We start from the raw sequence: 15716 nt of genomic DNA on the forward strand, positions 1-15716 counted from the left end.
AATTTAATTTTTAGGAATTATATCTTCAGCTTTCGCTTATAATCAGATAAGAGTGTATAGATCACGTTGACCATGCTTCACTGTCAATTTTTCGTAAATTTGGAAAAATGTCGTCGAACGAAAAAGAGCGTCGTGAATTAATCCTGCGCACTCATTTCGAGAATCTGGAGTTGTCACATCGGGACATCGGTAAGATGCTGGGAATCGTCCAATCCACGGTCAGCAGAGTACTAAAACGATACTTCGAGAACCTAACCATCGACCGGAAGGTGAAGAACGGCAAAAATGGATGCTCCGTCAGTGAAAAAGATCACAAGCGCGTAGTTAAGCAGTTTAGACGTGATCCGAGAAGTTCGGTCCGGGATGTCGCCAATAAGCTGAATTTGTCAAGTTCATTCGTCCAGCGGACCAAGCAGCGGGAGGGCCTGCGTACATACAAGGTTCAGAAGGCTCCTAACCGCGACGAAAGGCAAAACATGATGGGGAAGACGCGAGCCCGGAAGCTGTACACCGAAATGCTGACGAAGCCGCATTGCCTGGTAATGGACGACGAAACCTACGTCAAAGCGGACTTTCGTCAGCTGCCGGGCCTGTTGTTCTTCTCCGCAGAGGACAAATTCAGCGTTCCGGAGGAGATTCGCAAGCAGAAACTTTCCAAGTTTGCCAAAAAGTACATGGTGTGGCAAGCGATCTGCTCTTGCGGAAAGCGGAGCGCCCCCTTCGTGATGACCGGCACGGTAAACGGGCAGGTTTACCATAAGGAGTGCCTACAGAAGCGCTTACTACCACTATTGAAGCAGCACGAGGGCCCGACCATCTTCTGGCCGGATCTCGCTTCGTGCCACTATTCAAAGGACGTGTTGGAGTGGTACGAAGCCAACGGAGTCACCTTCGTGCCAAAGGAAATGAACCCGCCCAACGCGCGGAGCTTCGCCCAATAGAGAAATATTGGGCGATTATGAAGCAGGCCCTCCGGAAGAACCCAAAAGTTGTCAAATCGGAGGCGGACTTCAAGAGAAAATGGATTTCTGTTCAAAAAAAACTACAACCTGACGTTGTACAGAACCTTATGGACGGGGTAAAGAGGAAGGTGCGAGCATACGGGCTTGGGCTCGAAGTATGAATAAAAAGAAAATGCCAAAAGTTGTTTAATAGTTTTTATTTTACTGTCTAAAATATTCAAAAGGATCGGTCTACTGGGCGAATTTCTACAGCGTTTTTTCCGTGATGCAATTTGATGTGACACACCCTTTAAATTGCAATCCGACGTCAGCTTCATAAAGGGTGCAGTTTTTCCGGCATAGCAGTTGATCAGTAACGAAAACAGAATCGCAGAATCGGAGCAAAACACCCAGTTGTGTTTTTTCGATCTTATTTTGATTCTCGAGTAATATTTTAAAGCGGCATTAAGGGGGTAGTACACTATAAACATCATAAAAAGTATGTGACTATCGCGATTTTTTTTCAACGAGAAAATAAATTACTATGATTGATCTGATATCACAGTTTTATTAGGTATATATTACTTAACAAACAAAAAAAAGACGGGTGGGTAATGTCGGGGACATAACCGGAGTGACGTAGGACTATACAAAGGGGACAGCTTTTGTTAAATATATATTTTAAATATATTGTTTTATTTTCTTCTTCTACGTGAATACCTACCTATCTACCTGAAAAATGGATTAGTTTACTGTTTACTCTTTATGAATATGTTGATGGTTCTGAAAAGAACCTTTGGTGTTGTGTTTTTGTTATCACTCGATATTCCCATCTTGTTCGGTTAAACCTTCCTGTTTAGCTGTTGCGTTTGCCACTCGCCACAGCTTTCACAGTTGGAAAATTTCTTCCCATCCAGCTTTGTGACATGTTGAACAGTAAATTACATTCAATGCGACGTGCCGAAGCACCACTCAGTGTCGCATTGGAGGCGATTTTAACCTGTAATTGAACATTTGCGATCACAGTGGTACAGTGTCGACTTTCAATGTGGGGTCATAATTTGGATCTCTATGTTTACAAAAATGTCCAACTAAATAAGTCGCATTACTTGTCCGTCCAATTAGCTAAATGTCGAACTAATTGTAAATTACTGTACTTTCAATCTGGAAACAATTTAAGAATTGGTGAAAATCGTATAATCAGGAAAGTCCCCAACTATGAATAAGCTCAGAACAACTGCCAAATTCACATACTCATCAGATCCTGGCAAACAAATTATGAAAAAATCAATTTGTGTTTCATTATTATTTTGGATAATGGTTTAGAAAGCATTGAACTGTATTTCCTAAACTCTTTTTTGGAAGATTTAATGGCCCTGAAAAGCGCCTTGTTTTATGGAATGGTTCCAATTTATAGAACTTAGTACTCGTGGTTTTGAAAAAAACCATTCCGAACGCCCTCGATGCCGCCTTGTTCTGGATTTGCCACCAGAGCAGATTGTATAAAGAACAAACTTTTTTCTTTTGCTACCAGCTGCCGTTTTGCGATTGCGTTTGCCACTCGCCACTCACTGCAACTGCCTGTTGTCTTGATGTCCACCTAACCGAATGTGTTCTGTTCCGAATGCGGGTTTTCTTATCGTCGCGAGCAGCTTTGCCAGCTAACTCGATCACTTCGGCGGCCGAAACTATATAACGCCGGCTAGGTGGACTGGTGCTCTGGTACTAACGCGCTCGGCCTAGCCACCCTTGCGGGGAACTCCAGATCAACACGGTTCGAGGAGCGGGATTTTGCCTTTCCCTTCACTTTTCCTCCTTTACCATGTCCAGATATGGCTGCTTGGGTTGGTTTGTTGATGTGTTGTGATGCGAACCGATGTGGTGTACGGTTTGAATGAGAATGATCGTTACGGCAGCGGAGCGGGGATTATTAAGCTGACTGGCTGGCTCGAGAATTACGCATGTGTGAGACTGCGACCGTTTCGTTCATTTTTTCTTTTTCTTTCCCAATCGTGCTTCATTCTATTTCGCTGCTGCTCTGGTTGCCCGTTTTGGTCGGTACGATTTGAGGACCAATCAAAAATGGGCACATAGGGCATTTTGACAATGCTTGATATTTCACAATTATTCAATTATTTATCTCATGAAAAATGAAATGTTATTCGTTATGATAGATGCGTAGATATATTTCCTATCAATTGATGCAAAAACCTTTGCGATCTATTGAGAAATGCTCGAGTTATAAGCGTTCCAAATCTTGCATTTTTTCCTACTTGTTCAGTGCCTAGATTTCCATTTTACCCCCTATATCTTCCGGTTAGACGTAGTCCTACGTCAAAAGACGGATGGGTAATGTCAGGGACATAACCGGAGTGACGTAGGACTACACAAAGGGGACAGCTTTTGTTAAATATATATTTTAAATATATTGTTTTATTTTCTTCTCCTACGTGAATACCTACCTATCTACCTGAAAAATGGATTAGTTCACTGTTTAATCACTCGATATTCCCATCTTGTTCGGTTATACCTTCCTGTTTAGCTTTTGCGTTTGCCACTCGCCACAGCTTTCACAGTTGGAAAATTTCTTCCCATCCAGCTTGTGACATGTTGTTCAGTAAATTACATTTAATGCGACGTGCCGGAGAAACACTCAGTGTCGCATTTGAGGCAATTGAAACCTGTAATTGAACATTTCCGATGACAGTGGTACAGTGTCGACTTTCAATGTGGGGTCATAATTTGGACCCCGAACTCTATGTTTACAAAAATGTCGCATTACAGATCCATCCAATTAGCTCAATGTCGAGCTAAATATAAATTAGTGTACTTTCAATCTAGAAGCAATTCAAGAATTGGTGAAAATTGAATAATCGGGAAAGTCCCCAACCATCAATAAGCTCAGAACAACTTCCAAATTCACATACTCATCATATCCTGGCAAACAAATTATGAAAAAATCAATTTGTGTTTTATTATTATTTTGGATATTGTTTTAGAAAGCATTGAACTGTATTTCGTAAACTCTTTTTTGAATGGTTTAATGGCCCTGATAAGCGCCGTGTTTTTTGGAATGGTTCCAATTTAGAAAACTTAGTACTCGTGGTTTTGAAAAAAAAACCATTTCGAACGCCCTCGATGCCGCCTTGTTCTGGTTTTGCCACCAAAGCAGTTTGTATAAAGAACAAACTTTTTTCTTCTGCTACCTGATGCCGTTTTGTGATTGCGTTTGCCACTCGCCACTCGCTGCAACTGCCTGTTGTGTTGTCTTGATGTCCACCGAACCGAATGTGGTCTATTCTGAATGCGGGTTGTCTTATCGTCGTGAGCAGCTTTTCCACTTCGACGGCCGAAACTATATAACGCCGGCTAGGTGGACTGATTCACTGGTACTAACGCGCTCGGCCTAGCTACCCTTGCGGGGAACTTCAGATCAACACGGTTCGAGCGGGATTTTGCCTTTCCCTTCACTTTTCCTCCTTTGTCATATCCAACCATGGCTGCTTGTGTTGGTTTGTTGATGTGATGTCATGCGAAACGATGTGGTGTACGGTTCAGATGAGAATGATCGTTACGGTGGTGGTGGTGGTGGTTTTGTATTATAGAGACTTTAAACTTTTTAGTTCATTCGTCTCTAGCCTTGAGAAAGGCCCTTAAAACTCTACTCTAACTCCTTCATTACACCTCCGCCCCCATTGCCTTGAGAAAGGCACTCGATCCCTAGCCATCCAGCTCGTCCAGCAACGATGTTGTCCAGTCGGTGTCCACACAAAGAATGATCGCTACGGCAGCGGAGCGGGGATTTTTAAGCTGACTGGCTGGCTCGAGAATTACGCATGTGTGAGACTGCGACCAATGTTTCGTTCATATTTTTTTCTTTTTCCTTTCCAATCGTGCTTCATTGTATTTCGCTGCTGCTCTGGTTGACCGTTTTGGTCGGTACGATTTGAGGAGCACAAAATGGACCAATCAAAAATGGGCACATAGTGCATTTGGACAATGCTTGATATTTCACAATTATTCAATTATTTATCTCAAGAAAAATGAAATGTTATTCGTTGTGATAGATGCGTAGATATATTTCCTATCAATTGATGCAAAAACCTTTGCGATCTATTGAGAAATGCTCGAGTTATAAGCGTTCCAAATCTTGCATTTTTTCCTACTTGTTCAGTGCCTAGATTTTCATTTCACCCCCTATATCTTCCGGTTAGACGTAGTCCTACGTCAAAACATATTGGTGTAAATTGGACTGTCCCCTGAATAGCCGCAACCGGTTTGTTGAACCCTTGCAGCCAAAACCTTGTAAACTGGTGGGAGTTCTACAAGATTTTTGTAGTGGACCGATTTCAATCAATGATTTTTTACGTAATCTAAGATATATTTCCTGTCATCGTACGTAGGATTTTTTCAAAATATTGGTTTTTTTACGAAATGGCGACATTTTTTGTAAAAAAAATACGTTTTGCCTCAAAAATCGAGATAAAAACGTTCACCAAAATTTTATTTTTCAAAATAACAAAAAAAAATCCTACATGCGATGACACGAAATTTAGTGGAGAATCTGGGAAAAACTATTTCATCAAAATCGGATGAACCGTTCCGGAGATAGAACTTCCACCAGTTTGAAAAACTTAGTTTCGAGAAAAACGCGTTTGAAATTTTGAATCCGCGCTCTTTACGCAAAGACTTAGATCCACTAATTGGCTTGTAAATTTGGATCGGAGCAACGGACAAGCCTGGGACAAAAATAACAGTAAAGTATACATCCCAGAGAACATTTTAGGCTGGAAATATTTTCAAGCTTCCATAGTGCCCCCCTTAACAGCAAATATTTTTCATGGTGTAAAAATGAAAATTACCGAAATTACCGGTTATTGATTGTAAAATTACCGGTCATTCGGTAATGAAAAATGAATTGTTAAATGGTAAAACCGGTAACGGTAATACCGGTTAACAATCCCTAGTCTCGCAAGGTAATGTATTCTTCCTCACGCCGCTTTTGTTGATTGTATCGTATGAATCGCAGTCGATCGTGAATGTCAACGATGAATTCCAGATTATTTTTTTTTCTTCGAATCACAATTTCCCGCGTCATTGTGCAGTCTACTATGATTCCAGCAACGCTTGCGCATTGAACCTACACAGGTGCTCTCCTCTCCAGCTGGTGTTCTATCAGGATTTATAAGAAGAATGTGATTGACGAGATGACGAAACGAACGACGGTTTAACTATCGTACCGTTCTGAACCATATTTCGGACACTTTGTTTCAATATCTTGAAATGATTAATGCACTGATGATATAACTATAAAATTAACATCACAATTGCTTCTTTAGAGTAATCCCTTGGTTTCACTATCATTTTATATGAGAACTACATTAGAATTATAACATAATCGGCAACAATCTGAAAACACTTCTCATTATCGTTTGTGTTTGACGTTCGCTTAACATGAGCATGTAGAATTTACCCGTTCATAAATATTTAAATTTCTCCCGTGTTTCATCAGTTCTCCTCATCATCGTTAACAGTTTACTGTGATTGGTTGGTAAGTGTTTCGCAGTTGACTGTAAAATATAATCAAGTGTAATGTAATTTTCGTCCAAAAAATTACAAAACAAAGGTTCCGAAATTTGATTTAATGTCCGAAGTTTGATTCTTATTCGCTTCATTTGAAAAGCATTTTATTCGATGATTTTTTTATGTTTTCAATCAAATAGACACCAAAGTAGAAAGCTTAAAAGCATATTGAACTAATTTATTTAAAATAACAACCAAATAATATCTGTGCATAATGTTTAGATCTGTTTTCTGCATCATATGCCTTAAGCGTCCGAAATATGTCTCAGAACGGTACTTGAATATTGTTTATAAAAAATTCTAAAATCACGTCGTAAAGTAGGGGTTGGGGTTTTTTTGCATAGGACCACCCTAATCGGTATTTAATATATGGGAATTGGTATCGTAGCAGTATCATATACAGTTTACAACCAATTCTCATTCCTACCAAGTTTTTTATGCATAATTTCATCAAAATCGGTCGAGCCGTTTCGGAAGAGTTCGATCACAAATACCGTGACACGAGATTTATATATATATAGAGAGAATATAAATCATAAGAATTGCAAGAATCAAGGAGAGATTTATAAACGGTAAAAAACAATTTGGAAAGAGTAGAAACTATTCACATAAATTTCGAAATAACGTTTTATTGTATAATTATTAACTGCGTGAAATTTTAGTTTCGAACCATTTGAAAATAAATTTAGGAGCCACCAGAAACTAGTTCGTTTTTTAAACAGTCAAAAAAATGTTCGATCACAACTGATTCATGATTGTTATTATTTGAAGTGAACGAAAATACTATTATCATTCTCCCAGGTATTCTCCCAGTGACCGCCTTCGTAAGAGACTTGACGGGAACAAATATTTAACATTCATGACGAACAAGAAAACATGTTTTATATCCGTTTTATGTTTTATGTACTCAACAGAAAAATATAAAATAAAACTAAACGTTATCTTGTTATCTTGAAGTTGGGGAGCTTGATCGTTCACTTCTTCCTGCTCATCTGGCGCACAGAAAGCATAACCTTGTCTTCCCAACGACTCCACCTAATCCTGGGCCAAACGATGCCTTAGGTTGTTTGTGCTTTTATACGCTTTTTCATCCTTGTCTCGTTGCAACATTATCCCAAGGCTTTTACGAGTCGTGCATAAATTGTATTTCCTCGTATTTCTCTGCATAGACTAAACCCAGCGTTTCCTCCTTCTCACCTCATTCACAAGAAAAAAAAACGAAAGAGAACGGCACCAAAAACGAAGAAAATTACTAGAATTTCATACACGTCACGTTGTAATAAACTTGGCCTACCGACCGGCCCAAGTCCGCCTGTCGTGTGAAAATTGGACCACTCAAAGGACCTGTATTCACGTCGCGTCGTTCGTAAAGACGCCGCCAACAGAGAAAGTCAACGGAAGACATCTTTTTGTTTTCTCGTTTTTTTTCGTGGTGAGGACCGACGGAAATCGTAAAGTAAAGAAACGAATATTCGCAGGAAGACTACAAATCTCTGTCCGATGGCGCGACGTGTAACATGGCACCCCCCAACAAACCCGACGACGACGACGGACGGAAAGTGACGGGGAATAAAGTGAGTGACTTACCAAAATTCGTCGTCCATCAGATGTTCCACCGAGCAGGAGGCCGCTATCCGGACTCCGTCCCGATTGAGCACCGCCGCCCGGTCGATACCACGGTCCTCAGCCTTTAGCATCTCCAGAAAGTTGCCAACGTTGTGCGTTACGGGCCGTAACGTGAACTGGCAACGCTCGTTGCGACTTGGCAGTGGGACGGTGATGTGCGGCAGGCCCCTCACGTACTTGACGGTCACGTCTGCAAGGAAAGTGGGGGGAAAATATGGGTGTGGAACCGTATTAGCTTTGGTCGTTCAACTTGGGAATTTATGAATTTCACGCCATCTTCTTGAGCGGTCATATATTAACGAATCGATGCATGTGCTTTGAGAAATTCCATGTAATCCGTATAATAAATCAATACCCCAATGTTTGCAGTTTTGAGTTATGACCGTTAGTTTTCAGATGCAACCTCTGGTATGGTTCCTTGATAAAAGAGCCAACAACACTGTGATTACTCTCTGCTGGGCAGCATTCCCTCCCGCAAACACCATCAGAGCCACAGGAAAGTTGTTCGCAATGTAACACAGTTTAACACTTTCCGCCCACACAACCCACTTCCGGTTGGACATGCTAACTGCTAATTACTTCGTTATTAGCAGCAGCAGCAGTATCCGAGAGCGCAAGCATCAACTTGTCCGAGCAAAGTTAGTTTGTGTTCGTTCCGTTGCTTCCGGAGTCATTTTCAAGGAATCAATTAGACTCTGTATTCTGGTTCCCCCCATATATCATCAGATCGACATTTCTGGCCATCCTCGGTTTGGTCCCACCGGACTTTTGGACCACCATCGGACGTGAGGAGTTTCTTTGTGGCTCCACCAGACATTGTGTGAAGAATATAGAGCAGAACTATGTTGTGTGTTGGTTGTTCCGATTAGGCCGCTGTGTTGAACACAGCTCACCTCAAAATTTATGCTCTGCCCGATGCGAAGGGGAAGGGGAAAGGGATGGATGGGTGTTGGTCTGATAGCATTTGAGCAGCCGTTCCTTGTGGTATGGAGCATAACGATTGCACCGATGCAGCAGCAGCAGCTTATGCGAAAGAGAGCGTAGGATGCATCATCATCATCACCATCATATCTGCGATGTATCGAGGCACCCTCGTTCCAACGGTGTGAACGAGATGCTTTTCGTGTTAGCAAAAATTGGAATTTGAAAACAGACATGAACAGTTAATGATTTAATAGAAACAGGCAGCAGCTGTGCGCTGGATTCGCTCGACGGTTTCTATGGCTCAGTTTGCCTCAACTACGAGCGAAATTTTATTGCATTTTATTCATTGCATGGTGAAAAAAAGTTATGAGCCCTGTACTTGTCGTCGCTCTGAATTGCAATTTTGTTTTACTATGACGTTTTAATTGGATTATTCAAAATTTTGGAAATTCCTCGGAGTTCCTAAATTTTAAACATCAATCCTTTGTTTTTTCAACTTGGAAACAAAACAATTTGCCGTTTGAGGAAATTAAATTTTATTACAACATTGCTGCTTCTTCCCTTTGTTTGTCAAGATTACTGAATTTAGGAAGGCTGCACAGACATTTGATCTAAAATTTTGCGCTGACGCTTTAATTGTTATCGTGGTTGTAACTTTATTTTAGATAATGTTCAGTAACTACGAGCAACTTGGGTTTGGATCTGAGGGAGATATCTTGACCAACATTGCACAAATAAACCAACAGATGATGCACAGAAATAAGTGGAACGTTTTCGTGATAGAATCACGCGGCAGAATCTTTTACGCGAGTGACAGTGACGATTGTGTCACATTTACCCGAAAGACAGGTACTCGAATGTGACAAAATACCTGAATGCGACAGGTACCCGAATGGAACATCTACCCGAATGAACATTTACCTGCAAGCAATATTTAAAAAAAAACAGTGTTATAACAAAACGAAATTCTAGAGCATTTACGAGAAACAAGGTCACTCGAATACCAATTATATGGAATGTTAATCCGAATAGTAAACAATTCCGAATGAGAAAAAAATATTTAAAAAGTTTATGGGTCTGGGCCTAGGGGCACAGACGGGATCTTGACATAGGACTGTGATTGTGTGTATTAATTGCATTTGAATTGAGTTTTCTCATTGTTCAAAATCTGCAATTTTTTCTCTTTTGATAAATCATATGAGAGCCCTGTACCCCGTTTCCCGTTGTATCCTTTAAACACGTTAGATGAGATAACGTTGTAGTTCATAAATGCTCATAAATGTACACAAAAACACCATTAAACCCAATACTACCCATCTGTTCTTTTTATTCAATTATGCAGAAGAAGACAAAGAGTCATCATGTATCATTCTTAAACACAAGTCAATTAAGATCTACATAAATATAAGCTTAAGTCAAATAGATCTATGACTACAGAAATATTTATATATATAAAAATGTTCTGTACGTTTGTGTACGCGTCAGAAATTCTAAAAGTAAGGAACCGATTGAGCTCAAAGTTGTACACAATATACAATCCACTTCAAGAAGTGCTGTTACGGCATAAAAAATTGGAAAATTGGAAGAAAACTGATTTCATAAATGACCAGAGTGCGTTTATGAAATAGAGCTTCTAATGAAAATCGACTATTCAGTAATGAATATGTGTCTTTGTGATAGAAACATCTTTTTTCCACGTGTTTGACAAAATCATGAACTGAGATTGTGTTTCGAACTGATTCAAAATTTTTCGATTTCCCTCATATATATATATATATATATATATATATATATATATATATATATATATATATATATATATATATATATATATATATATATATATATATATATATATATATATATATATATATATATATATATATATATATATACACTAGGTAACCCGGCAAACTTCGTCCCGCCCATTTACTTGATTAATTCTCGAGTAATGCAGAAATTTGTGTTTTATTTGTATGGCAGCCCTCTCTAAGAGAGGGGGAAGGAGTATCTTAACACCATAGAAACATTTATTGCATACTAAAACCTCCACATGCCAAATTTGGTTTCATTTGCTTGATTAATTCTCGAGTAATGCACAAATTTGTGTTTCATTTGTATGGCAGCCCCCCCTTTGAGTGGGGGAAGGACTGTCTAACCATCATAGAAACATTTATTGCACCCTAAAACTTTCACATGCCAACTTTGGTTTCGTTTGCTTGGTTAATTTCCGAGTAATGCAGACATTTGTGTTTCATTTGTATGGCAGCCCCCTCTAAGAGAGGGGGAAGGAGTATCTTATCACCATAGGAACCCTAAACCCTAAAATGGAAATCGGCACCCTAATAAAAAAAATAAAAATACTGGGCTAATGTTTTATTGCGATAAAGAACAAAATTACAACTTTTGACGAAAATATGAGAACCACTATATCAGTTTGGCATTGAATGGCTGAACTGATAAATGCCTATTATCGGTAAATGGAAAATAATTCATTATACGCATCAACTTACATTGTGAGCCCGAATTTAGGCAAAAAGATTGCTCGTTTCGTCGGGGAGGAAGTGGTTGGTGCAATCGAAAGAAAACATACCCATTTTAATCATCAAATTGTTAACTTTTTTCACTATATTCACTGTTTATTTTTTCAGCAAAAATAAATATCCTGTCTAATGGTATATAACACAACATACACCCAGGTTTTTTACGCGGTTTTTTTTGCGTGGATTATTTTTACGAGGTGTTTTTTATGCGGATTTTCCAATTAACGCGGTTTTTTTACGCGGATTTTCCAATTAACGCGATTTTTTTAAGCGGATTTTCGAAATAACGCGGTTTTTTTTACGCGGATTTTCCAATTAACGCGGTTTTTCCTACGAGGTACGTATTCCCCGCGTGAAAAAAACCTGGGTGTATGTCGCAATAACGATTTTCAGTAATATTCGTTTGAAAACTCTCAATAAATTGTTGCATCGTAGAGTGACCCCCTATATGGAAATCGTAGACATAGTCCTATGTAACAAAAATTTGTTAATAATATTGATAATAAATTAAAATCAGTAGAACATCACCCGACAGAGAAGCTCTAAGTCATAGAAGGAATTATTTTCGTATTAATTGAATTAAGATATTTTAATGTAATAGGGATGAAGTTCCCATCTAGCGTGGATAAGGAATCGAGGTGGCCTCAAGCCGCATAGGTGACGCAATCCGAGTCGGAGTTTCCCTGGTGCATTACGTTTGCCCGATAAATTTTTGCATTGAAATATGAAAGATATATGGATGCTTCAAAGAAACGTCAAAGAAACTTCTTTCGACTTGCATTGTGGTCACGCGTATTCTAGAGCTTGCCCTTCAGAATATATTCAAGGCGTGTTATTTGGATTAACAATCTCGCTTGCTCACATTCGGTCGGACCTAACTAAAGGATCGTCTCCTATGTTTCAAACTAACCGGGTAATCGGTGGAACACAGTTTGCTTGCGAGAGGCCGCTGCTTCCAACGGCGGGTCGGCGGCTGACTCGGATTGTGTCTCCTCGGCGGCTTGGTGCCTCGGTTCCTTGTTTCTCGTTAAATAGGAACTTCGGTCCCATTACCTTGACCTCAGAATAAATTTCATCACTAAATAATAAATTCATGATAAAAGCTGCGCAGCGATGGTAAATACGTAAGTACCCTTTTTTTCTAATCAATTTTTCTCACATCTTTCATGACATGAGCTTCATATTTTGTACGTTAAAATTACCTGCTTAATTTCCAAAATATTGCTTAACTAATAAGAAATCAATTACTGAAACTAAAACTCTGTTGAACTATTACCTTTTGAACCGCAGTCTAAAACTGTCCATTGATCTATTAAGATATCTGAAGGTTGAGTTTTGATGAGTAATGAAATGAGTAAGTAAAAGTACACATGGAAAATTATCCGAATATTTAAACCCGATATTCACTCTGAATATCAATGAATGAGTATTTTCTGAGACTATTTTTCTAAGAATCACCATATTACTTTAGAATTACCTAAAATAATGATAATTCAAAAATGCAGTTGAACAGGAATTTTTCAAAATATTGTTCTAAAACACCTACAGAATACTCGGGAAGTTCCCTCATCTTTCAAAACATTCGAAAAATATCGAAACCGAAAACCATTTTTGTCTAGATAGAAAATTGTCTTCGACAAATTTGTTTTTGGCATATTTTATATAAGGTACATTAGGTCGACCTATATTTTGCAGTGCAAAACTTGTAGAATAGAATATAGAAAAAACAAGACTACTTTTTGAAAAGAGCCATGACTTTTTTTTCATAAATTTTCACGAAATTTTATAACTCAAAAAATGAACAATTTCCTACATTCTCAGAAAAAAATGGTATATATGACGAGCATTTTTTCGTTAATACTATGAATTATTAGACATTTTCTGCCGGACAAATTATTCGTACATATTACGCGGTAAAAATGGTAAACAAATGTCAAAATATACCCTAAACATGTTTGAAAATGATTGAAGATAATTTACCTTCATATATTGTTGCTATCCGCAAAGTTATCAACACCGTGTACCAATTGTTGGTCGGGTTATATATTGAATCTGATGATCATTTTACATACGGTTGGTAGATGTTTTACTAATGTCTCATTTTCAAAGGTATTGAGTATTTTTTTACCAAGGATTTTGTTGGGTGTACATTTCCTTCTTCGACCAAAACTTCGTAGAGTTGGAAATTATAATGATAAATTAGAAAAAAATAGACCCTTTTCAAAAAATAGTTTAATTTTTTATTTGAGATTTCAATGATCATTTGTCCAATAATACAGCAGTCGTTCGCTAACTGAGTGTTCTTTAATTAGACCGCATTTTAACGGGGTGTACGATAACTGGGTTCCCAATTACCATATTTAATGTTAAGTTGTTTAAGTTGTACAGGCGACTATCTTTACGGCCAACTTGGAATATTCACAAACGCACGAGTACTGTATAGTTTTCTATTTCCATTCCTATTTTTATTCCCATCCAAACCACTTGTTTCTCATCATTCCCTTCCCAGCTAGCAGCCTATCCCGATGTACAGCATAAAACAAAGAAAGCGAACCTTTTTTCGTAACTTCCCATCCATCAATTTCCGTATCCAACCGCCATAAATGTAGCATCGCGAATAAGAAGAAAGAATATGTTTAGAATTACTTCACGTGTTTTTGTACCCAAACATTGCAAACAAAATTTACTATTTCGTGATATAACATTCCACCTCTGTAAAACTACTTGTTCTGCATGTCTCTTGTCAATGATTTTTTTTTCATTGTCATTCGTCATTTTTCCCTCATCAGAAATGAGCATGATACTCATTTTGCGTTTTTATTGATTATTCACATGACGTAGTTATTTTTCGAAAATTTCGTTTTAAATTTAAAAAAAAAATACTTATTTTCGATGTGGGCACACGATTGTCAATGTGATTATTAATAGTTTGCAGTATTTTTAGTACGAACACGGTCTGTATTCTTAAGGTCGAGAAGTGTTAGACATTTTGAAACATTCGTTGACCTTGACACCCCTGTATTCGTATCATGGGCCATGAAATATCTACTCCAAAAAAAGTGTCTTCTGAGCATATAGAATGAGATCTATTCCAAGAGATTTATACAACAATGTATTTTATTTATTAAGGTTGATTTTATGCATTTAGAGCAACCTTTTTCGCAAATTACAGTACGTATGTTTTTCACGATGTATAAAAATATTATATATCGTTTTATTAAATTTACAAGATTTTAATTTAAATTGAAGAGATTTTCGTGCATGGTAATATATTGATGCATTTGTTATTGCCTCTGTCCAGGGCTCGGCAAAGTCATATTCGTATTCAATTAGAAATGAGTTTTGGTCTCTTCCAGCAGGTTCTCAGTCAACATGACTAACAGTCATTCGGGCGTTTAGTTGCTATCTCACTCTACGACTCGACTATCGCATTTCATTCTTCCCCGTCAAATGAACTTTAAAGTGACTCCCCTCAAAATGAATACGTTTCTCTCTCTCATGTATCACGTATGCATGTATGTTTTGAGTTCAACGTGGTTTGACATATACTGGAAGCGATCTAGATATGTTTGTATCGTACACGAAAATTATTCATACATACAAAAAAGCGTGCAGTGTTGTGTTCAGAAACACTGACACATTCGTGAATTTTGAATTGCGACAAAGTGAATTAAAATTTTATTTAGAATTCCTCCCAAGCTGCACGCTATTTTCTAATACTAACGCGAGAACATTTATAGCATACATGATAATTGTCTAAGTTCGTTGATTTGAGTTCAAGGTGGGTAGACAATAAACCGTCCATTAATGGTGTAACTACCTTTTTGCATCAGAAAGCAAGTACTTTATATGGACTTAAAATAAGATTGTGTACGTAGGCAACACGATTCATGTCAAGGAGAGAGGAAATGTGGATTGAAGTCAAGGTTGAAGGAAGAGGCAGATTTGTATTTATTAGTCACGACCGTAAGAATAAGTATTGGCTAGAATAGTTCATCAGTCATCCTCGCTCTCCACGCTCATCAACCCATTTTTTAGTCAATTCACATTATGTTGACGGCGAATGCCGAAGCAGTCCTAGTCGTAGCGAAGCTACAAA

At 38.3% G+C, this 15716-nt stretch overlaps 1 protein-coding gene across 1 annotated transcript in view; it reads right to left on the minus strand.

Annotated features, from left to right (window-relative positions):
• LOC129770635 (calcium uniporter protein, mitochondrial) overlaps positions 1–15716 on the minus strand; it is a 480509-nt gene that overhangs the window by 76997 nt on the left and 387796 nt on the right. Inside the window, exon 3 of the mRNA XM_055773593.1 lies at positions 8112–8340. Coding sequence (XP_055629568.1) covers positions 8112–8340 — 229 coding nt within the window. The remainder of the gene's footprint in view (positions 1–8111; positions 8341–15716) is intronic.

Source organism: Toxorhynchites rutilus, chromosome 2, assembly GCF_029784135.1.
Source record: "Toxorhynchites rutilus septentrionalis strain SRP chromosome 2, ASM2978413v1, whole genome shotgun sequence".
Taxonomy (NCBI): domain Eukaryota; kingdom Metazoa; phylum Arthropoda; class Insecta; order Diptera; family Culicidae; genus Toxorhynchites; species Toxorhynchites rutilus.